Genomic DNA, 26060 nt, shown 5'->3' with positions numbered 1-26060 from the left:
TGCAGTTTCCTCAAAAAAATTAAAAATAGAACAACCATATGACCTGGCAATCCCACTTCTGGGAATATATCCAAAGGGAACAACAACACTAACTCAAAAGTATATCTGCATCCTCATTTTGGCATTATTTAGGATAGGCAAGATGTGGGAACAACCTAAGTGTCTATTGATGAATGAGTAAATAAAGAAGTTGTGGTATATATATAATAATGGAATGATATTCATCCATAAAAACTAAAAAATTCCTACCATTTGTGACAACATGGATGGAACTTGAAGGCATTATGCAAAACGAAATGTCAGACCAAGAAAGATAAATGCTGTACAATCATACATGTAGAATTTAAAACAAAAACAAAACAAAACAAAAAAAGAAAGAAACAAACAAACAAACAAAACACTGAACCTATAGAAAAGGAGATCAGACTTGTGTTTACCAGAGGTGGAAGGTGGTCAAGTTACAGACTTCCAGTTACAAAATAAGTACTAGGGATGTAATGAACATGATGACTACTGTTAGCACCACTGTGTGGTATAAAAGAAAGCTATTGAGAGTAAATCCTAAGAGTTCTCATAATAAAGAAATTTTTTCCCCTCTATCTTCTTTCCTTTCTTTTCTTTTTATTGTATCTATATGAGAGGTATATTAGCTAAAGCCATTGCAGCCACCATCTCATGGTAAATCATGCTGTGTGCCTTAAACTTACACAGTGACATATGTCAATTATTTCTCAACAACACTGGGGAAAAATTTTTTGTAGGGAAGAGTGTGGGAACTGAGCATGTGTGCAACAAAGCTTAAGGAAGCCTTTTTACAATGTATTTCACATATGGTTTTTGAGCCATGTGAATGTATCACCTATGCAAAAATTAAATTGTAAAAAAGAATATATGATGTGAACAGTCCTATGGTTTGCAAACTTAAACTGAGTGTTCACAAACTAGAAGCAGGATAAAGAAAAGTAAAACATTTTAATGAATCTCACATTCCAAATTTGACAAGATATTTCCATTTTAAATTTTTTCCATAACTTACAACTGACCCAAAATATTTCTTTTAGGTGAAATTTTATATTGCTGATATCAGTTCAAAAATGAATTTTAAAAACTTGAGCAGGATCCATCCACTTACTCATAAACTAGGAGAGAGTGAAAGTGCACATATAAAACTCAAGCAGGAAAAAAAAGTCAGGGATCTAGTTTTTCCTTTGGGAAGGAAAAAAAAAATCCTCTCAAACTTTTAAACCTAATAAGGTTATAACTGTCATGAGGAAAGAATATAATTTTAGCCAAGCATGCCAGAGAAAGAGGAAAAGTCTGTTTATACTTAAACTAAAATGTGGTAGAGTCCTGAGCCCACAGTGAACATTCCCATCCAGCAACATTTTAATAGAAAAAGCTACAGAGAACATAGTTGGGGCTATTAGTTGTAGCACATGGTTGCCCATTAATAAAACTCCAGTGAGGAACTGCATTTTCTACTGATTCAGTTTCTAATCTGTTCCTTGTCTCATGCTAGTGCTACAAGGCATACTGCAGACAACCCACCTCGAATCAGAGTGAATCAAGCTAAAAGATTATGCAACCTGGGATATATACAGTTCTCTCACTAATGCACAATCTGGGGAGCCTGTGTGGCATAGTCGTTTGAGCAACCGACTCTTGGTTTCCACTTAGGTCCTGATCTCATTATCCTGAGATCGAACCCCAAGTCCGGCTCCGCGCTCAGCATGAAGTCTGCTTGAAGATTCTCTTTCTGTTTCCCTCTGCCCCTCCTGCTCTTGTTCTCTCTCTCAATCCATCTCTCTCAAATAAATAGATAAATAAATCTTTTTTTTTAATATAATTTTTTAATTTTTTATAAACATATATTTTTATCCCCAGGGGTACAGGTCTGTGAATCACCAGGTTTACACACTTCACAGCACTCACCAAAGCACATACCCTCCCCAATGTCCATAATACCACCCCCTTCTCCCAAACCCCCTCCCCCCAGCAACCCTCAGTTTGTTTTGTGAGATTAAGAGTCACTTATGGTTTGTCTCCCTCCCAATCCCATCTTCTTTCATTTATTCTTCTTGTACCCACTTAAGCCCCCATGTTGCAACACCACTTCCTCATATCAGGGAGATCATATGATAGTTGTCTTTCTCCGCCTGACTTATTTCGCTAAGCATGATACGCTCTAGTTCCATCCATGTTGTCGCAAATGGCAAGATTTCATTTCTTTTGATGGCTGCATAGTATTCCATTGTGTATATATACCAAATCTTCCTGATCCATTCTTCTGTTGATGGACATCTAGGTTCTTTCCATAGTTTGGCTATTGAGGACATTGCTGCTATAAACATTCGAGTACACATGCCCCTTTGGATCACTACGTTTGTACCTTTAGGGTAAATACCCAATAGTGCAATTGCTGGGTCATAGGGCAGTTCTATTTTCAACATTTTGAGGAACCTCCATGCTGTTTTCCAGAGAGGTTGCACCAGCTTGCATTCCCACCAACAGTGTAGGAGGGTTCCCCTTTCTCCGCATCCTCGCCAGCATCTGTCATTTCCTGACTTGTTGATTTTAGCCATTCTGACTGGTGTGAGGTGATATCGCATTGTGGTTTTGATTTGTATTTCCCTGATGCCGAGTGATATGGAGCACTTTTTCATGTGTCTGTTGGCCATCTGGATGTCTTCTTTGCAGAAATGTCTGTTCATGTCCTCTGCCCATTTCTTGATTGGATTATTTGTTCTTTGGGTGTTGAGTTTGCTAAGTTCTTTATAGATTCTGGACACTAGTCCTTTATCTGATATGTCGTTTGCAAATATCTTCTCCCATTCTGTCAGTTGTCTTTTGATTTTGTTAACTGTTTCCTTTGCTGTGCAAAAGCTTTTGATCTTGATGAAATCCCAATAGTTCATTTTTGCCCTTGCTTCCCTTGCCTTTTGCGTTGTTCCTAGGAAGATGTTGCTGCGGCTGAGGTCGAAGAGGTTGCTGCCTGTGTTCTCCTCAAGGATTTTGATGGATTCCTTTCTCACATTGAGGTCCTTCATCCATTTTGAGTCTATTTTCGTGTGTGGTGTAAGGAAATGGTCCAATTTCATTTTTCTGCATGTGTCCAATTTTCCCAGCACCATTTATTGAAGAGGCTGTCTTTTTTCCATTGGACATTCTTTCCTGCTTTGTCGAAGATTAGTTGACCATAGAGTTGAGAGTCTATTTCTGGGCTCTCTATTCTGTTCCATTGATCTATGGGTCTGTTTTTGTGCCAGTACCATGCTGTCTTGATGATGACAGCTTTGTAATAGAGCTTGAAGTCCGGGATTGTGATGCCACCAACATTGGCTTTCTTTTTCAATATCCCTTTAGCTATTTGAGGTCTTTTCTGGTTCCATATAAATTTTAGCATTATTTGTTCCATTTCTTTGAAAAAGATGGATGGTACTTTGATAGGAATTGCATTAAATGTGTAGATTGCTTTAGGTAGCATAGACATTTTCACAATATTTATTCTTCCAATCCAGGAGCATGGAACATTTTTCCATTTCTTTGTGTCTTCCTCAATTTCTTTCATGAGTACTTTATAGTTTTCTGAGTATAGATTCTGTGTCTCTTTGAACTATTGGGATTTCATCAAGATCAAAAGAGATACCTAGGTATTCCTAGGTATCTTATGGTTTTGGGTGCAATTGTAAATGGGATTGACTCCTTAATTTCCCTTTCTTCTGTCTTGCTGTTGGTGTAGAGAAATGCAACTGATTTCTGTGCATTGATTTTATATCCTGACACTTTACTGAATTCCTGTATAAGTTCTAGCAGTTTTGGAGTGGAGTCTTTTGGGTTTTCCACATATAGTATCATATCATCTGTGAAGAGTGATAATTTGACTTCTTCTTTGCCGATTTGGATGCCTTTAATTTCCTTTTGTTGTCTGATTGCTGAGGCTAGGACCTCTAGTACGATGTTGAATAGCAGTGGTGATAATGGACATCCCTGCCGTGTTCCTGACCTTAGCGGAAAAGCTTTCAGTTTTTCTCCATTGAGAATGATATTTGCGGTGGGTTTTTCATAGATGGCTTTGATGATATTGAGGTATGTGCCCTCTATCCCTACAATTTGAAGAGTTTTGATCAGGAAGGGATGCTGTACTTTGTCAAATGCTTTTTCAGCATCTATTGAGAGTATCATATGGTTCTTGTTCTTACTTTTATTGATGTGTTGTATCACATTGACTGATTTGCGGATGTTGAACCAACCTTTCAGCCCTGGAATAAATCCCACAGGGTCGTGGTGAATAATCTTTTTAATGTACTGTTGAATCCTATTGGCTAGTATTTTGTTGAGTATTTTCGCATCTGTGTTCATCAAGGATATTGTTCTATAGCTCTCTTTTTGGTGGGATCCTTGTCTGGTTTTGGGATCAAGGTGATGCTGGCCTCATAAAATGAGTTTGGAAGTTTTCCTTCCATCTCTATTTTTTGGAACAGTTTCAGGAGAATAGGAATTAGTTCTTCTTTAAATGTTTGGTAGAATTCCCCCGGGAAGCCGTCTGGCCCTGGGCTTTTGTTTGTTTGGAGATTTTTAATGACTGTTTCAATCTCCGTAATGGTTATGGGTCTGTTCAGGCTTTCTATTTCTTCCTGGTTCAGTTGTGGTAGTTTATATGTTTCTAGGAATGCATCCATTTCTTCCAGATTGTCAAATTTATTGCCGTAGAGTTGCTCATAGTATGTTCTTATAATAGTTTGTATTTCTTTGGTGTTAGTTGTGATCTCTCCTCTTTCATTCATGATTTTATTTATTTGGGTCCTTTCTCTTTTCTTTTTGATAAGTCGGGCCAGGGGTTTATCAATTTTATTAATTCTTTCAAAGAACCAGCTCCTACTTTCGTTGATTTGTTCTATTGTTTTTTTGGTTTCTATTTCATTGATTTCTGCTCTGATCTTTATGATTTCTCTTCTCCTGCTAGGCTTAGGGTTTCTTTCTTGTTCTTTCTCCAGCTCCTTTAGGTGTAGGGTTAGATTGTGTACCTGAGACCTTTCTTGTTTCTTGAGAAAGGCTTGTACCGCTATATATTTTCCTCTCAGGACTGCCTTTGTTGTGTCCCACAGATTTTGAACCGTTGTATTTTCATTATCATTTGTTTCCATGATTTTTTTCAATTCTTCTTTAATTTCCCGGTTGACCCATTCATTCTTTAGAAGGATGCTGTTTAGTCTCCATGTATTTTGGTTCTTTTCAAACTTCCTTTTGTGGTTGAGTTCTAGCTTTAGAGCATTGTGGTCTGAAAATATGCAGGGATTGATCCCAATCTTTTGATACCGGTTGAGTCCTGATTTTGGACCGAGGATGTGATCTATTCTGGAGAATGTTCCATGTGCACTAGAGAAGAATGTGTATTCTGTTGCTTTGGGATGAAATGTTCTGAATATATCTGTGATGTCCATCTGGTCCAGTGTGTCGTTTAAGGCCTTTATTTCCTTGCTAATAAATCTTTAAACAAACAAACTAACTAACAAAAAACCAGTATACATTTTTGGGTTTAGTTTTTCCAGAGCCTGACCAAGAATGAAGCTGTCAAGTATTAGATTATTTGACCTCTGTCCAAATCCATAGGCTTAGATTTATTCCATTGTATATAACATGAATATTAGCAAATAACCATAGGATACTTTTTAGTTCTATGAAATTGAATTGCTTTCCCCTAAATAAGAATGATAATAATAGGTAACATTTGGGTAGGATTAACTTGCGCCAGTTACCGTGCATTTGCTTTCCAAATTCCATCTCATTTAATTCACACACAACCTTGAAATAGTTCTATTATTCTCTCCATTTAAAAAATTTTTTAAAAAGTAAATGAGATTTAGAAAGATTAAATAACTCCTTGAAGCCACAAGCATCAGCCGCTATGAGTGAGAAACTCACCCTTCCTACTACTATATTAAATGTTGCCAACTTTATGCTAATTCTAGAAAACACTATACATACATAATATACTAGTGTACATAGCATTTCAGTTTCTCAACTATTTGCCATGCATGTGTTATTTGATCCTCACAACAGCACCATAATTTTGAAAATTGGTCTTATTCTACACTTACAGATATAGAAAATGAAACTCAGCTCATCTAGCTAGTAAGTTAGGGGTAGTTAGCAGTTATAAGGTAGGTACCATCTTAAGTCTTCCAATGAATTATGACTAGCATGCTCTTTCATTACTGTAAATTTTTGCAGATAAATTTTATTTCTAACAGAACATACTATTTAAAAGGTTTACTCTTTCACATTTTAATCACATCACTAAATGTGGTTTTTAAAAGAGCAAATATTTCAGTTAGATAAGTGAAATGATAACTTTCCTAATTCTTAAAGCCATTATCTATAGAAAGACATTAGACATAGAAAAACAGTTTTAAAGTGTCAATTATATTTCAACATAAGGAAATAGTCATATAAATGTATTTTTGTGCTTGATAAGTATAATTACATCTGGAATTATAATCAATTATCTAAGAATTTCTTTTTTCTCTGCATCTCTAATTAATACCATTTTAGTAATAAAATGATTCAGATTTTTAATCCATTCATTTTTGAATTGCTTTTATCCAGTAGATATTTCATTTCTGAAGCTATCCCAAGAAAGTTTCAAAAGAAGGGGATCATAGGGAAAAAAGTGTACAATAATAATTGAGCTCCCCTTAGAATGATAGAGGAAAGCTCAGTTATCCAGCAATAATTTGTGTATCTGACATCTATAAAGGATGATCTGGAGGGAGGCTATGAGAGAGGGACAAATTGCCATTCATTAAACCAGTTTTTAATTGCTAACATAGTTTGTTTCATTCTAATTCCTACAAATAGGAATCTAGATGAAACAAATTGCAAGGTAGTGATTATAGTGACTTCCTAAAATTTTTAATTGCTTTACTATCATTTTATCAGTAATCTGGGGTCATAACACATCCCAAAGTGAAAGGGTAGCTGTGTAACCAGAAGTGGCTATGTCCAACAATCAGCTTATGTTCTCATAAATCCTGTGCTTTACCCCCTCTTGCTGCCCTGAAAAATTCACTCAGTTAGCGAGAAGTCCTAACTGCACTGGTTTCCTGAGAGACATAGAGAGTTGGTTGGGACTGACCTGGAGGGAGGAGCTTACATGGAACAGCTCAGGGTTCCCTGGAGCCTTCCTCCAAGCCCCCAGCAGACACCTCCCCCAGGAAGCTGTCCAAACTCGCCTTTGCTAGAGACTTTCAGTTCTCCACCTCCAGACTCTTCAGTTTTACGTCTATACTCGTCACTTGTCAGTGTGTGTGTGTGTGTGTGTGTGTGTGTGTGTGATGTAATAGTATTTTGCCTGCCACAAGTAAAAATGAGCATAACTAAACAGGAAAAGAAGATGGAAGTTCCTATTTGTATCATAGACACTATAAATGTTAAGTCTAAAGTTTTTGACATTTATCTACTTTTTTTTTCAACTGGACACATGCCATACAAGATACTTTTGCTTTTTTGTTTGTTTTTAGTTGCAAGAGAAGAGACCACAATCACTGACTTGTTTATTTTTGGTAATGGTGGCAAAGTGGTGTCAGCGTCACTCGGCACTGTCATCTGGCTCTCACCACTTCCACCAGGCATACATTTGAGAAACAGCTTACATAAGTTATAAGTCTGTAGCTTGGAAAAGAAAAAAATATCTTGATGTTTTACATAAAAATACATATTTCTGGCATCTATTGAAAGTCTTCAGTCCCATATTCCCACATGTTAACAATCAGTCAAAGCCAAGTGTTGGTTGACTCTGTTCATTTACATTTTCAGTTCTGATCAGCTCTCCTGTCTACAGTAACCGAACCTACTATGTAGGTCTTCCTCACCAGCTAATCCAAACAACTTTTGTTTCATTTCCATATATACACTCTTATTCTAAGACCATTAAAAAGCATATTTTCTATTTTAAAGTAATTTTTGGGTAGATTTAAAATTATCTTTGCATCTTAAAAATGGAAACAAAGTCTTTAGACAATTGTGTTGCATTATATTGTTGGGTGTATCAGCTATTCTTTTATAAAAAATGTAATTATTAACCTATCATTAAAAAAACATTGCTATTACCATTGTCCACACAAATATTGAAAAAGTAAATATTTGCACACTAATGACATCTTGGATTATTTTTTTCCCAAAACATCTATCAAAATAATGCTTAAGACTTCCCTGGATCTTATTTTAGCACTGCATATGTCTTTGGAAGACAGCATAAAATGGCTTGGAGAAGTTATGGCTGAAACAGGACCATCACATTCACAGAAAAATGAGGAATCGAATGTCTTTAATATAAAACAAGCCAATGCTGTCATCGATTACTTAAAAATCAGGTATGGATTTGCTTTCAGTAGCATGTATTTTTTCATTTCATTATCTTTTACAAAATGTCTATTAAATAAAAATGAATTCAGTTTTTAGATATTTACAGAATTTATGCTGTAATTAACCCAGCCAATAATGAGATAATATTAAAATAATGAGAGAAAGTTAAAATCCAACAAGTAAATTTCAGGACATTGAGATTTTGGCTAGCTTTCCATTCTTAAAAAAGGTTTGTATTTGATAAGAATAATTTCATCTGAAATTATAATAGATTATCCAAAAATTTCTTTTTTTCTCTGAATCTCTAATTAATATCACTTTATTAACAAAATTATTCTTTTACATTAATCAGACTTAATTACAATAGACTATATTTTAGTAGTTGGCCTTGGCATCAAAATTTCACATTTTAGAATAACATTCATTTCCATTTAAACATTTATTTTAGATGTTTTGTATTAGAAATTAAAGAGATTTATGTGTAAGTTTCCTTAGGTTTATTATGTGCCCTAAAATATTTTGTAGTATTGACCAATTAAATTCAAGTTTTTCTTTATGCTTAGAAAATGATGGTGAATGGAGGGAAAGTGTTTTTATTACAGTGATTATTCATTGGTGAAATAAGAAATCCTTTTATATAATGTCACAAGGTCTGTATTACAGTCATGCACCTCTCCCAAGTGACATTTTTAGAGTTTACAAATATTTAAATAAGAGTTGGTAAAATTTTTCTTTTGCCTAACTAAAATCTTCTACAAAATATCTCTTTTCCTCCATTACTATATACTGCAGTGTTTTCCAATTTTAAATTTTAAAAATTCCAAAATAAAGCATGCTGCATGATGTCCTAGACATGCTCATCATTTGCTTGGCAAAGATCCTGGCTGTTGTCTGGAAGCTTTTTAAATATTAACATGTTTTATTTGATAATGCTTATAAACTGGTTTCTGGCATGAATTAATAATAGTATATGATATAATGTGTTTTTTATATAATAACACCTGATATAACATGATTTCTTAGCATAAAACATATACCTCCTAATGTATGTCTCTCACTAAAAGCTACAGTACTCTTCATATCAATTAGAGTAAAGCAAGGTCCTTGTGTGGGAGGAAGGAAGGAAGTGGAAATTCAGAACTGGAGAATCTGTTTTCTGAGGTCTTTCTGCCCAACAGAATCAGTGGGTGAGGGGAATTCTCTGCACATTTATACAGCATCCTTCTTTCTCTTCTTTATCTATTTGAGACCACCAGATCTCTCTTTGAAGAACACACTATTACATCTGAGCTCTAAATCCCAGATGTTTATAATGGACACTGGGACTAATAGTTAACCACAACAGCTAAACCCATGCAGATGTCCTAATGATATTTTCTAGATGGTGAAAGATGGCACCTCTTTTCTCTTTCGTCTTGTCTCTCTGGACACACACTCATCAGTGAATTTCTTGACATTTCATTTCAGAAAATGGTTAAGTTAGGAAAAGATTCCGGTGTTAGTCACCATTAAATGCTTACCAGGATAACTTTATTTACCAAAAATTTTTAGCCTCATTTCTAAAAGCAACAACAAAAAGTAGTATTTGAGAGATAGTCATATAAAGTAAATCAGAACTATTTTTGATGCCATTAAATCTTCATATTGTGATTTAAAGAAATTATACATTTAAATGCATCTGTTACAAAAAAAATAAAATATCAGTTAGTATGATATCTAGAATCGATACTGAAGTTGTATAAAGACAAATGTCATTTTCTACAATTTCTATTTAGAATGACTCATAGGTCCACAAATACAAATTTAATGGCAGTTAAACCATATAATATTTTTCATTTTAATGACTACAAAGAAGTTTTGTAAATATGAAGCTAACTCAATTATTGAAAGTATAAGCATGTTTCAATTTAATCTGATATTAAATTTACTCAACCAGTGAAACTCTCATCAACTTAGAGAGAGTATTTTTTAGAACATGACCTATAGAACCTGAAACTTAACTGGCAATAAAATTGAAATTTTATTTGATACTGTTAATAGAATCTAAATTGTATACTCCATCATGTGCCTGTGATTTGAAAAAAACTAATACCAAAATTCCTCTCTAATGTTATTGTAGGTACTGACCAATCAACTCAGGTAATATATATTGATATGTTTTATGTAATACATACAAATATAAACGCTACTGCAGCTTGTCAATATAAGACATCATTTAGATATATGTGGTCCAAGTACACTTCTGTCATTGTGTATTCTACCCATTCATTGGGAATCAGGTAAAGGTAATGTGCACAGGCATTTCTCAATATAAGAAAATCAACACTGCCTCTCTGTGCACAACAGGGTATCCTACTTCCTGGCACGGAGCCCAGATGTCTTGACCCATTTTATTTCTTCCTTTGATTTAGAACTAAGACAAGATGTTTAACAAAATAGTCAAGGGGTTTGAGTCAGCTGGAAGTCTTCCTTCTAAAGAAAGAGAGAGGAAATGTATTCCCATAGCAGAGGTGTCACTTTATTCCCATAGGAAGTCATTGAATAGTTCCTTGATAAAGTTAGAGAACCTCAACCAATATGGGGACCAGAGTGAGGCAATGGAGGCAACTTATCCTAGCCCTGAAAAGTGCCTCTTCAGTAGGTGTCCTACTCCCCCCATCTGTCTTACACTAGTCCTGGCCTTGCCCCAACTTGTATCTTTGACCACTGCATCCAAGTCATGAATTTTATTTTCATTGCAAGAAGTGAATTTTCCTTTTGGCATGAGACAATCTAATTCTTATATGCAATGAGGAGAATAAGTCTGACAGATTATAAAATTGCAGGAAGGAAGATTTATGAATTAACTTATTTGTGTAACATGAGATGCAAGGAAAATTTTACACTAATTCACTGAAAGGAAGTCAAGTTATTTCCAAATACTCTACAGGCTTCAGTTTTTCTACTCAAAATCAGTTATGGCCAGTCTAATATTTTTAACCTTAAAGCTCTCTCTAGGTAAGCAATGTAAGGGAAGGAGAATTTGAATTTATTTTGCTTCATTGAATCATCAAACTTCACTAATCTTGATGTATTTTCTAGCCAACAAATCAAGCTAATGTCAAAAGCTAAGTTAGTTTTCTGAGTGTTGATGACTAATTTGAATATGTGAGGTTTTTTTTTCCAAAAAAATTTAAAAACCCATGACTGAAGTCTGCATGCACATCACTTTTTAATGGATTGTGTTAGTAGTGAAATCAACTGCTGATAAAACTCAGAGAGACCCAGCTGCCTGAGGATTTCTTCATTGATTTCAAATGAATTGAAACTTTGATCCATTACAGCATTCAGGAGAAGCCATTATTATACATGCTCTGTAGCTACATTTTGCAAATGTTAATTTCTCAGTTATATTAAAATCAATTTTCTTAAATAGCAAAAGGCACCAGAGTGAAAGAGAAACCACTAAGACAATTTTTTTGTTCTTGGGCATTTTGCTGTATTATGAGTCTATTAATTTTCCCAACCAGCAGGAAGAGAATTAGAAAAATCCAAATATTATCACAAACAGGATATTAGAAATCAGCCCTTCAGTAAATTTTTAACTCTCAATAATACTTCACTGAAATCTTTAAACTTACTAGAAAAACTTGTTTTAAGACTCCTATCCTTTAGCTCTTCACAGTTCTTATACACTGACCGCCTAATCTTTGGATAGAAACTGAAGAATTATCTTTCTTAAATTAATTCCTCTTTTTGACCTGTGATCAAATATTCTATAAGAAAACCAGATACCTTCTAAATGGATTTCAGTTCGTGTTGCATCATTTTCAGGTGTTATCAGAGATTAATTTAATCTTGAAACAGTTTGAGAACATGAGACGTAATTGATATGGAAGTAGATTATAGAATTCAATGCCTTCATTCCAGAGGAAATTGACTCCGGTTTGAAGCAAAACATGAAAAATAATGTGAAATTTAATGTTATTTAGGGGCAGTGCATTATTTGATTGTCAACCAAGAAAAGTCAAAATGTAGTCTGATTGCTCCCTTATCCCAAACCTCTCCACACATCACAGATTAATTTACTGATCTTATATTATGTACTGTGTTATACTGTCAATGTCTCAAAAGAGTAAATCATTAGTTTCTCACCAGTTCTGGACAATTCATTTGGAATAAAAGATGTAGCTAACTCCATATTAGTGTTTAATGTCTTTCATTTGATCATTATGAACAACTTTCCTTTAATAAATACTCTTACATATTTGTTTTCTTTCCCAATATAAGCTTATCAGTGTTGCACATTTATTTTTGTATTTCAGCTTATTTCAACACTACAAGCTATATGAGTTTCTATTCTACTCTACCAGGGAAGAAATTGTGATAGGAACTGAGGTAAGTAATTTATCTAGATGGAACCAATTAAGCTGAATCACTTAATGCATGCTGATCAGCATCTGGATCTTTAACTGCTTAAAGCAACTTCTTGTCAAGATTACTCAAGTGTTAATATAACCAACTAGTAGTTTGCAAAAAGAATAATTACATAAAGTGAGCTTTGGATTAACAAAATAAGCTGTCTTTGGGCATTAAAAGCATTGTTAATCATATATACTTTATGTATCTATGGATTATTTGACAAAGCAAAATTGAATAGGTTATGTATGTCTTCATACAAAGAAAATGTAAGGAAGTGAGATAAATTAATTGCTAAATCTCTTCTAATTTCACATTTTTTTCAATCTACTCATTTTTTTAAGGTCTAATTCAAATCCCACTTCCTCAGTGAAGCAAATCTTCCTTAATTGCATCGCATCTCAAAGGAAGGGTATAGACAATGTCTTTAATCACATTCTATTATTTTATTCTAGTTTATCTCTTTCTGCTGAATACTGGGTACTTTGACTACACCAATAAGCACATAATGATGCACTATGATGCACACTTTTTAAAATTATTTTTTGTGGATTAAAATAGTCAACACAATTCAACTGTAATTTTCTTGAAGGCAAGGATGAGGCACTGTTTTTCTATCAGAGCGTCAAGTATAATGCACCATAGTGGCCCCTCAGTTGATACTATGTAAGTGATTCAGTGACATTAAATACAATGACATTTCTATAAAAAATTATCTACCTAAAGATACCTTGGAACAGCTTTATATATTAATTACAAACGCATAATTGCTATAAATAAATCGCGGGTAAGAAAACATCTTAAGGAGGCTAAAGATGCCATAAAAAGTGCTTCTTTTTTTGTCAACTACTGGAGAAGGTAATGTTGCCCAGAAGTACCAGACAAAGGAGAGGCCCTGGTCACAAGTAAACAGTGAATATGGTATATTTACATGATCTTTTTAATTTTCTGGATATTAAGCACCAGGTGGAATGTGCGAACTTTTTTTCTGCCAGAGTGTTATTTTTCTGAAGTTTATAAAGTGCTTATATCATTAACACCTAAGTCACTGTTATTCATCCTCCATGTGGGTCCGTTTTCTTTGTGTTCTCCTCACACTATATCTTTTTTTTTTTTTAAGGATTTTATTTATTTATTTGACAGACAGAGATTACAAGTAGACAGAGAGGCAGGCAGAGAGAGGAAGGGAAGCAGGCTCCCTGCTGAGTAGAGAGCCCAATGTGGGGGCTCGATCCCAGGGTCCTGGGATCATGACCTGAGCCAAGACAGAGGCTTTAATCCACTGAGCCATCCAGGTGCCCCTCTTCATACTGTATCTTAAATTATGTGTCACTTGACAGAGTTTTACAATGAAAATATTTCCATTGGAGAATTACATCATTAGTGCAGCAGAATTGCAGTAATGATCAGTTTGGAATAAAACCCTATCTCATCTATTCAGCAAAACTTTGGAAAAATGAAAATGGTTTTAACGGCAGCATAAGCAGATATTTAAAATCATCAAGAAAAAATTCCATAAAGAACTCCCTTTTCCTTTGTTAGTTACACAATCACGCCTTTCTTCTTTGTTGTAAGGATATATTTAGGTGACATTTATGCTTATGGAAAGATAAAATGGAGAAAGTAGACTGGGATTGGTGCCTTTATTTTCCTTTGTCTTTTGTATTTTCTCCAAGCTGACCAGAACTATAAAAAAAATCTTTAGTGAATGGATATTGGGTCTTCAAGTATTAGACCACTCATGGTACTTTAAAGGATTAACCAAAGCAGATATTATACTATAATATTTAATGTCATTGTAGAGTGTCTGATAACTCTTGGTGCAAATATGTTTTTTAATTAACGGCCTTTCATAGAAGAGACAGAGGTCTGCCCTGCTAGATTATTCACGCTGACTTCAGTGCTCTGGGACCAAATAAGGTCGACACAACAACTGCATAAATGTTTCAAGTTTGACTCTCAGGCTAGTGTTCAAATTAAAGAACACTAGAAAAATTTAGTTTCTTTCTTAATTATTGATAGATGGTTATAATAAAACATGCAAATCCCCTCTAAAAATAATTACTAAATATTAATTTCCATCATGAAAAGAACATGAGTAAACTATATTCATACTTTTCTTGGGTTTTAGTTTAAAAAAATCATCTTTTTGTTTTGGAATTTAGTGATCATTTCTGGCTGTGTCTACTCACCTTTTCCAAGAAGTTTCACGTTATGTTTAGATCATTGAAGCATATTTTCACAGTAAAATCATAATCTTGACTTGAGATGCTTCATAGTCTAGAAACATTTCTAATAGATACAGTTCTATACCGTTCATGTTTTGTAGTTCATTTGGTGGTTCACAGATCATATATGTTGGAAGGCAGTAAACAATCTGATTGAGCTAGGATAATGACAGAATGGAAGTAGCAAATTCCCATAGTTGTGGCCTCCTGAGAGGATGCAGTACATGAGATTCTCTCACTATTTAAAGGGATGAGTCACTGATTTCTACTCCTGAAACTAATTTTCACTGTTTGTTCACTAAAATTTAAATATAAATAAACAAACAAAAAGGATGGAAACTAACTAAATAAATAAAAAGATGAGGACTCCCTTTTAGTCCCGTAAGCCAGGAGCTCTCCAAGTCTAGTTTTGACAATGCAATTAACCCAGATACTCTGACACAAGAATTGTAAGGGAATCAGAATCTCCTTTGGGGATATGTATTTCCTTTAACCTAAGGCCCCACCCAGCAAGAAACCTGGAAACTGTTGTGTTCTCTGCCTTTGTTACCTAAAAACTACATGAAACATTTAAAAATTGCACACAAAGAACAGTATCAAATATTAACAATGGTGATGATCAAAATCTCATAGCAGATATCCAAAGTCATGGTTCTAGTCAGGTATCTGCCACCCAGCATCTATTAATATGAGATGATACAAATATAAAATTATTTATTTATTCATTCAACATATGTTACTATTACACTGTAGGTTTTGTTAACTTCCAGGAATACACAATGATAAGCAACAGTTCTTGTCCTCAAGGAGTTGGCTGTCTAATGAGAGGAGAAAGGTGATTAAATAATTATAGTATGGAACCCAAAATGTTATGTTACTATGGGAACAAATAGAAGACAAAGAGGAACATCTAACGTTTATAGGTTTATAGAAGTTTCTAAGAACAAGTAAAATCCTAAGAGAAAATCTAAAAGTTGTGAATGAGTTAGGCAGTATACTTTCAGCACCAAGAAAGAAATCCCACTCAAAATAGTTCATACAATTAAAAAAAAAAAAAAGAAACGGATATATTACTTGATCACAAAGTGGTAAATAGAAAATGAGCTGGACTAAGGTTAACCAACTCTAAGTAGCCAAACGATGTGAACATGTGAATGTGTGTATGCATGCATATATATCTCAATTCTCATCTCTCTTGGACCTTTTTCATCACTTTTCTCTGATTCTTTTTGTTTTGGTCTCATTGCCCTCTACTGCAGACAGTCTTTCCTCTAACTGGTGGAGATATGTCAGAGGCAGCTCCAGTTTAGCAACTCCAGGAGAAAGGAACATTCCTTCTCACATTGTTGACATTATTGGCTATGCTTGTGCCATGTGTCCACTCTCAATTAACCACCGTGGCCAGAGGAGTGGAGTCATGCTCCTGGAAGACCCAAACAGCCATACTGAATGAGTGTCAGAGGATGAATAGCTCCCCCAAAAAAACAGAAAGAGCCTTTGCAAAAGGGAAGAGTGACTTAATCAAAAGAGTGAACTAAGCAGACATGTATGACTCTTCCATCCAAAATTCCATGAGGCCAAAAAATCAAAAAATCCATAATGTAATGGGTAAAAGATTTTATAACATGTAAAACTATGTTTAGATGAAACCACAGCTAATACATGCAAAGAAGATGCTACGGAGTTAATGACATTTCCGTAAGCATCCCTCATTGAAACGAAAATGGGAGAAAGCTTTAGAAGGAAAAAAGCATGTAGGGGACTGCTTTCAGAGCAACTGCTCTGTTCATCTCCTTTACCCTCTGCTGCTTGTGATAGGGACTCTATAGTATTTGCTCCCAAACTAAAGAAACTAGTTTGGACGTTGACACCAAAACTTCAGTTCTGAAGTTTCCAGGAGAAATCATGAATATACCTTCAGTATAAGGTACTGGTACATATAATTACCACAATTATTTTCCTTCTCCTGTAGTCTCTGGCAGCAAACTTTGGCAAACAAACATCTCCAAGCAAGTGAACCAAGACCATCTAATGTAAAGATAAGCTGGCAGCCCAAAATCACCAAGAAGTTGAGGAAAATAAAATCATAGATAGACATTAAACTCTATTAATAAATCAAGAATAGCTAAGGAACAGAGTTGACAGAGCAAATGGTAGAAGACTTTAAGTCTGATTAAGATTCTCAAGAAAGTTTGAAAGTTTATTGTATTCTTGAAAAAGGAACTAATAGAAATCTCAGAAATTTAAAATAAGATTTGAAAACTTTTAATAAAGTATCAGGTATAATGTTGAAATATAGAAAAAAAATACTTAGAACTGTGAATTACCAATATTTACTTGAGGGCATGTAGAAAATCTTAACAGAATGATAATTACATAAGACATTGAAAAATCCAAATATAAAAATGGCTCCAGCATTAGAAGATTTTATAGACTAGTTTCACCAACATTTCTAAAGTAGATAATTCCCTTTTATATAAAAATTATGATAGAGGATAGAAGGCGTTAGGGAGCTTTCAACTCATTCTTTGAAGTTAGTATAAATCTGAGAATGCTTTCAACTTATTCTATGGTTGACAATAAATTATAACCAAGAATAAAAAAGAATGACACAAAGTTATGGTCAATCTCAGGTATGATAATAGATACAACAATCTTAAGTAAAATATTAGGTTGGTGGGATTATGGACATTGGGGAGGGTATGTGCTATGGTGCGTGCTGTGAAGTGTGTAAACCTGGCGATTCACAGACCTGTACCCCTGGGGCTAAAAATACATTATATGTTTATAAAAAAATAAAAAATAAATATAAATAAGTAAAAATAAATATTAGGAAGTGAAATATAGTAGAAGATTGGATGTTCAGATAGGATTTATTCCATATGTGCAAGTGTGGTTTAACAGTGGGATATCTATTAATGCAATTCAGTACCTTATCAGCTTAAGAGGAGAAAAATCAAGTGACCATCTCAATAGATATGGTAAAGTATTTGATAAAATTAGACACCCATTTTTCACTTTAAAAAAACTTCAGTTATTCAGTAATATATAATTTTTAACTGAGAATATACCAACACAAGAAACTCTCTAAAACCATCTTAATGACAACATTAAAATACCATAAGGAAAAAGACAAATCTGATTATTATTACCAACATTGCTTTTTATTTCCTAGCCAATGTAATAAAACAAAAAAGAAGTCAAAGTAGAAGAAAAAGAAAAATGTTAAAACAAGACACAAAGCTTTTATTATTTGCGGATGGTATGATATGAATCCATCATTAAGAAAATAGTATAATCTTATACATTAGTAACAGCTAATAGAAATAAAAAAGGATCACAATGATAATAATGAAAACCATAACAAAAACATGCAAGGATAATACAAAAAAATAAGTAGTTTTAGTAAAGTTAATTGGTTTTGATTCTGAGTAAATAGAAAGTAAAACATGTTCCCAGTTGAGAACACTCAATTGATGAAGACATCATGTCATTCCAAATTGGCCTGTAAACTCAGTGTAATCAAAAAGTGCCATGGTTATTGTGGTACTTTACCAAGTAATTAAAAAAAATTTTTTTATTGTGGAACATTTCAATCAAATACAAAATAAAGGAATAGGATATTAACCCTCATATATCCATTACCTAGCTCCAACAGTTATGATCTTGTGGCCATAATGGCTAAGTATTTTTTTTAAGATTTTATTTATTTATTTGATAGAGAGATCACAAGTCGGTAGAGAGGCAGGCAGAGAGAGGGGGGGGGAAGCAGGCTCCCTGCTGAGCAGAGAGCCACATGTGGGGCTTGATTCCAGGACCCGGATCATGACCTGAGCCAAGGGCAGAGGCTTAATCCACTGAGCCACCCAGGTGCCCCATGGTTAAATATTTTAATATGTGATCCTAAAATATAATGAATTTAAAGTAGTTCTTTAAAATCATCACATATGTAGTTAATGTTCAAAATTATCTTATAACTTGTCTGTATTTGTGTTTTATGTATCCATTTGTTTGTTTGTATGTTTCTTTGAAGTAGCACCCAAATAAAATACCCATATTGCAATTAGATTCTTATGTCATTTTAGCATTTTTTTTGTACCCCTGGGGATAAAAATATATGTTTATAAAAAATAAAAATTAAAAAAAAAAAAGAAAAAAAGATTCTTATGTCATTTTAAATTTATAGGTTCACTATTTGTATTTTTTATTTCCTTATAATTTGTTGAAAAGTCCACATCTTCTATCCTATAGAATTTTCCAGAGCCTAGTTTACCAATTGTGTTCTTGTGCTATTCTTAACATTTCTCTATCTTCCATATTTCTAGTAAATGGATAGTTAAATGTTGGAAGACTGACTAAATTAAAGTTCAAATGCTTAGAAAGAAGAATTTACAGGTGGCTATGTTCAATTTTATTAAGAGGCAAATAAGGTTTAGTTTTCTTTTTGGTGATGTTAGCAACCATTTATTACTAAATCTATTATTTCATTAAGGGTTAAAATTGGTGACATTCTACTTCATCATTCTTTTTCTATTTATGAGCTGGATACTTCCATGAATAGAAACTTCCTCTCTTTAATTGTTTGATTAAATTGAGGTACAGTTCATATAGAAAAGACAGGATAAGTGCTAGGTTCTTCTCCTTTCTTCAATAGTTTTTAAAATAGTAAGTTGGATTTTTAGTATCCTCCAAAATTGACTGGTAGACTGCATGATTCTCCCCAAGCACCTCAAGATGCTTGGATACTAATTCCTGAAACCTCTGTATATGTAGCCTTACATGGCAAAAGGAGCTTTGCAGCTGTGACTAAATTAAAGGATTTGAGATGGGGAAATTATCCTGGATTATCTAAGTGAGCTCAATGTAATCATAAGATTTCTTATAAAAGAAAAAGGGAGAAAGGAGAGTCAGAGTCAGAGACAGGGAGAGAAATTTAAAGATGATATTACTAGCCTTAAAAATGGAGGAAGAAACCAGGAGCAAAGGAATTAAGGTGGCCTCTAGGGGAATGGATGAGGCAAGGAAACAGATTCTCCTCTAGAGCCTCTAGGATGAATGCAACCCTGTCAACATGTTAAGTTGAGAACTTCTGACATCCATAACTGTAAGATAGATCTGTGCTGTTTCAAGCCACTCAGTTTGTGGTAATTTGCTATAGCAGGAATAGGAAACTAATATAGACTTTGATATAATAGCATGCATTTATTGCATTGTGATCTATTTTAATTACTATTTTTATTAATGCTCAAGTTGTCTTATCTTTGATCATTGATCACATTGATCTGTTTGCCAATCCCTGTCTGAATACCGTATTGTTTTAACTACCATCACTTTATAGACTGTGCTGGTATCTGATATGGCAATGCCTTTTCCTCTTCCTCCTCCTCCCTTCATCTTCCTCCCCTATCCACTTCCTCCTCCTCCTTTATCATCATCATCATCATCATCATCGTCATCATCATCATCATCGTCATCATCATCATCGTCATCATCATCGTCATCATCAGTATTTGATTGATTATATAGTTCATTATATGATAGTTTATATTTCCACCAATATGAAATTTGGAATTAAACACATGTGTGTATTTCTGGTATGTAACATATACAAGTATTTAGAAAAGTGACATTTAAAACCAGTCAGGAAACTAGAGATACAGTAAAACACATCAATGAAACTAGAAGCTGTTTTTTTGAAAGAATCAGTAAGATTGATAAACCATTGGCCAAACTAATCCAAAAGAAAAGAGAGAGGACTCGAATTAATAAAATTATTAATGAAAAGGAAGAGATCATGACTAACACCACAGAAATAGAAACAATCATCGGAAATTATTATCAGCAGTTATATGCCAATAAGTTAAGCAACCTAGATGAAATGGATTGAGGCAGTGATCAAAAGCCTCCCAAAAAGCAAGAGCCCAGGACCTGATGGATTTCCTGGAGAATTCTATCAAACATTCAAAGAAGAAATAATACCTATACTCCTGAAGCTGTATCAAAAAATAGAAATAGAAGGAAAACTTCGTTAGTTCCCATGACCTCCTCTGAACCAGTTCAGAGGAACTATACTTAAAATGCCATCCTGATCAAAATTCCACTGGTATTTTTCAAAGAGCTGAAACAAACAATCCTAACACTTGTATGGAACCAGAAGAGACCCCGAATTGCTAAGGAAATGTTGAAAAAGAAAAAAAAAACTGGGGGCATCACGTTGTCTGACTTCAAGCTTTACTACAAAGCAGTGATCACCAAGACAGCATGGTACTGGCACAAAAAAAGACACATAGACCAATGGAACAGAGTAGAGAACCCAGATATGGACTCTCAACTCTATAGTCAAATAATCTTCAACAAAGCAGGAAAAAATATACAGTGGAAAAAAAGACAGTCTCTTCAATAAATAGTGCTGGGAAAATTGGACAGCTGTATGTAGAAGAATGAAACTCGACCATTCTCTTACAACTACACACAAAGGTAAACTTGAAACATAAGGTAGGAATCTATCAAAATTCTAGAGCAGAACGTGGGCAGTAACCTCTTCAACATTGGCCACAGCAACTTCTTTCAAGATATGTCTCCAAATACAAAGGAAACAAAAGTGAAAATGAACTTTTGGGACTTCATCAAGATCAAAAGCTTCTGCACAGCAAAGGAAACAGTCAATAAAACAAAGAGGCAACCCACGGAATGGGAGAAGATATTCGCAAATGACAGTACAAAAATCTGATATCCAAGATCTATAAAGAACACAAACTCAATACACACAAAACAGATAAGGTTGTCAAAAAATGGGCAGACATTAACAGACACTTCTCCGATGAAGACATGCAAATGGCTAACAGGCACATGAAAAAATGTTCATCATCATCAGCAATCAGAGAGATTCAAATCAAAACCACATTGCACCAGTTAGAATAGCCAAAATTAACAAGACTGTAAAAAACAAGTGTTGGAGGGGATGTGGAGAAAGGGGAACCCTCTTACACTGTTGGTGGGAATGCAAGTTGGTGCAACCACTTTGGAAAACAGTTTGGAGATTTCTTAAGAAATTAAAGATAGAGCTACCCTGTGACCCTGCAATGGCACTACTGGGTATTTACCCGAAAGATACAGATGTAAGGGAAAAAAGGGCCACATGTACCCCAGTGTTCATAGAAGCAATGGCCACAGTTGCCAAACTGTAAAAAGAACCAAGATGTCCTTCAACGGACAAATGGATAAGGAAGATGTGGTCCATAGACACTATGGAATATTATGCCTCCAGCAGAAAGTATGAATACCCAACTTTTATATCAACATGGACGGGACTAGAAGAGATTATGCTGAGTGAAATAAGTCAAGGAGAGAGAGTCAAGTATCATATGGTTTCACTTAGTCGTGGAGCACAAGGAATAACACAGAGGACATAGGGAGATGGAGAGAAGTGAGATGGGGGAAATCGGAGCGGGAGACAAACCATGAGAGACTGTGGACTCTGAGAAACAAACTGAGGGTTTTGGAGAGGAGGGGGTGGTGAGATGGGGTGGGTATTATGAAGGACATGTATTGCATGGAGCACTGGGTGCAGTACATAATGAATTTTGGAACACTGAAAAGAAATAAAATGGAAAAAAATAAATAAAACAAAAACCAGTCAAGATAATGGGCTGTGTGTTTAATTTTAAAAGTTAGATTTCTACCTCACCCCAAACTTGGAAATGAGTCTAACCTATTAAGAGATTTATTTTCTATAATAGCAGACATAATGACAAATTATAATTTGGCCCCATGCTTTCTCTGATAACAACTAGAAAGACTGAACAGGGTTTTGTTTTGTTTTGTTTTGTTTGTTTTGTTTTTTTAAGACTTGATGAATTGTATGGTGATTAACATACCTCAATAAAAAAATACTGTAAGAAGTAAACATTAAAAAAAATCTTAAGTGTTTGAAAGTATATGTGCTAGACAAGTTCAAAAAAATTGGGGGCCAAACATACACATGAAAATTGCTCAACATAAGCTGGCATCAGTGAAATACAAATCAAAGCCACAGTAAGATACCACTTCACACCAGTCAGAATGGCTAAAATTAACCAGTCAGGAAATGACAGGTGTTGGCAGGAATGCAGAGAAAGGGAGCCCTTCTACACTGTTGCTGGGAATGCAAGCTGGTGCAGCTACTCTGGAAAGTAGTATGGAGGTTCCTCAAAAAGTTAAAAACAGAGCTACCCTATGACCCAGCAATTGCACTACTGGGTATTTATCCAAAAGATACAAATGTAGTGATCTGAAGGGGCATGTGCACCCAAATCAAACGTTTATAGCAGCAATGCCCACAATAGCATTTACACACACACACACACACACACACACAGTGGAATACTGTGCAGCCATCAAAAAACCCCAAATCTTGCCATTTGCAACATCGTGGATAGAACTAGAGGGTATTATGTTAAGTGAAATAAGTCAATCAGAGAAAGACAATTATATGATTTCTCTGATATGAGGAATTTGAGAGGAAGGGTGGGGAGCCATGGGAGAAAGGGAGGGAAAAATAAAACAATATGGGACTGGGGAGAGAGACAAACTGAGGGTTGCTGGAGGGGAAGGAGGTGGGAGGAATGGGGTGGCTGGGTGATGGACATTGGGGAGGGTATGTGCTATGGTGAGTGCTGTGAATTGTGAAAGACTGATGAATTGCAGACCTGTACCCCTGATTCAAATAATACATTATATGTTAATTTAAAAAATGGGAGGGCAAAGTAGTGAGCCTGGCATTTGGAAATGTTTTGGTGGACAAATGGTACTAGGAGAACAAAAACTGGAGGGGAAGGGAAACATAGTAAATCCAACAAGTTGTTGGGACTCCAAAAGACCACACTCAAAAAAATCAGCCCTGTCATAAACTGAACTTCAACTTCAAATGATCTCATGTTTTTGTAGATTTAAAGAGTATCAGTAGTTCCATTAACCTCTTCTGTAGAGTAAAACAAACTCGTGCTACACTTCAGATAATATCATTAGTTGTTTTTTTTTTTATAACCAGTGTCTGCCACTCAGTAAAATTATGAGACACACAAAAAATAGAAACAGATCCAGAAGTGTTTCCATTGGTGTAGTTATTAGTCATACACTGTAAAATAATTATGCTTAAGAAATAAAAAATATTCTGGAAAATAAAATATAAGATAGTGAATTTCAGCAGAAAATTATAAACTATTAAAAATACTAAATGGATATTTTGGAATTAGAAAATATAATAATTGAAATTAATAACCAAATGGATGTATTTAACAACAGGCTAGTCATGACTACAGAAAAAACTGGTAAATTAGAAGATTAATCAAAAGAAAATACCTAAGGTGAATTATGGGTATGCAAAAGCATGGTAAACACAATAAGAGATATAAGAGAATACTGACAGAGTGAAAAGGTATGCCATAGAGTAACTGAAGTCAATTCCACAATAAGAAGATAGACACAATATTTAAAATTAATTTTCTAGAAATAATGTTTTACACCACTTTAGATTTTACTCACCTGTAAACATACCATAGTAAAATTCACATCTAAACATATAATAGTAAAATTTCTAAAAATGATAGGTTGGAGTAGTTTCCAGATCTGCACGTAAGGAGTTTGAATTCTCCACTCTATCCTAACAAAGAGTAAGAAGCTGAACAGATTGAAAATGAACAACTTCATGGATACATATGAGAAGGAAGGACACAGGGCAAATGGCTTCCCCCAAGATTGGAGAAACGGCAAATTCAGGTCACTGTGGCTTATTGTAATAGACTTCTAAGTAGAAACTGTCATGGGAACCAGTGCCAGGTAAGAAAGCCTGAAATGTAATTGACGAACTGCTGGAAGCTCAGTGCCAACAACTCTTGAGATTTAAAAACTCTAAATGGGCCCAGTCATGAGGGGCCCCACGACATTCTGAGATTTCCCCCCCAGAGCATGATTAGAAATCCACAGTAAATATTGAGAAAAATATCACTGTATTTCTGGCAGGGGGAGAGGGAAAAGAGCCACTTTGAAATATGCCAGACCACATAGTTATTCTTAACAAGACCTGCATTCAAGGGAAATGAGTTAACCAGAGCCTAACCTGCTGAGGGTATTGTCACAGTCTGACCAACCTGTGTAATTGGAAACACCCAACTCCAACCCACTCTAGCCATTTGACCCATCTAAGGAGGGAGAAAAAAGCAGAAACTCTTGTGAAGTTTGCAGTCCAGAGGCACAGGCTACCTAAAAGACTGATATGTTATCATAGAACCAAAGAACATGTTCTCTACCCTCATGCTTTACCACCACATTACTGAAGGCCAACATACAGTAGTTTCTTTTGCCTTTTTACTATTTATATTAGATCCAAAAGATGAAATACTTAGGTATAAATTTAAATGAATAAGTACAAGATCTGTATGAGGAGAACTACAAAGTTCTGACAAATGAAATCAAGAACTAAATAAATGGAAAGGTATATTCCATGATCATGGATAAGAATACTCAATATTGTTGTCAGTTCTTCCCAATGTGATGCATAGATTAAATGCAATCACAGTTAAAGTCTCAAAAGTTATCTTATGAAGATCAAAAAATTCATTTTAAAGTTTACATGAATAGACAAAAGGGTCTGAATAGCCAATACAAGGTTGGAGAAGAAGAAGAAGAAGAAAATTGGAGAACTGACACTACCTGAACTCAAGACTTACTATAAAGCTAAAATAATGAAGATAGTGTGGTACTGGTAAAGGACAGACAAATAGATTAATAGAACAGAATAGAGAACTGAGGAATAGACCTTTATAAATATAAATATTTATAATATAAATATTGATCTTTGACAAAGGAGAAAAGCAATATAGTAGAACAAAGGTGACTTTTTGAACAAGTCATGCTGAAACAACTGGATATCCACACAACAAAAAAATGAGTCTAGATACAGAACTTATCCTATACAAAAATTAACTCAAATGAATCACAGATATAAATGTAAAACACAAACTACAAAACTCCTAGAAGATAATGTAGAAGAAAACCTAGATGATCTTGGGTATGGTGATGACTTTAAAATAC

General features: G+C 34.6%; 1 protein-coding gene across 7 annotated transcripts in view; it reads left to right on the top strand.

Moving 5' to 3' along the window:
- The window catches only part of CABCOCO1 (ciliary associated calcium binding coiled-coil 1), a 121228-nt gene that overhangs the window by 20034 nt on the left and 75134 nt on the right, over positions 1–26060 (top strand). For 4 of the 7 annotated variants that reach the window (XM_004765678.3, XM_045069879.1, XM_045069881.1 and 1 more), the window contains exons 4-5: positions 8228–8372; positions 12669–12741. In XM_004765678.3, coding sequence (XP_004765735.1) covers positions 8228–8372; positions 12669–12741 — 218 coding nt within the window. Of the gene's footprint in view, positions 1–8227; positions 8373–12668; positions 12742–13106; positions 13913–16962; positions 18758–20497; positions 20725–26060 lie in introns of those variants that run through there. The other 3 variants (XM_045069880.1, XM_045069882.1, XM_045069884.1) reach the window with 3 other exon arrangements.

The sequence above is a fragment of the Mustela putorius genome, unplaced genomic scaffold (genome assembly GCF_011764305.1).
Source record: "Mustela putorius furo isolate JIRA1106 unplaced genomic scaffold, ASM1176430v1.1 tig00003949_pilon_pilon_pilon, whole genome shotgun sequence".
Taxonomy (NCBI): domain Eukaryota; kingdom Metazoa; phylum Chordata; class Mammalia; order Carnivora; family Mustelidae; genus Mustela; species Mustela putorius.
The sequence above is the reverse complement of the archived record's forward strand: the minus strand, read 5'-3'. Positions and strand labels throughout refer to the sequence as shown.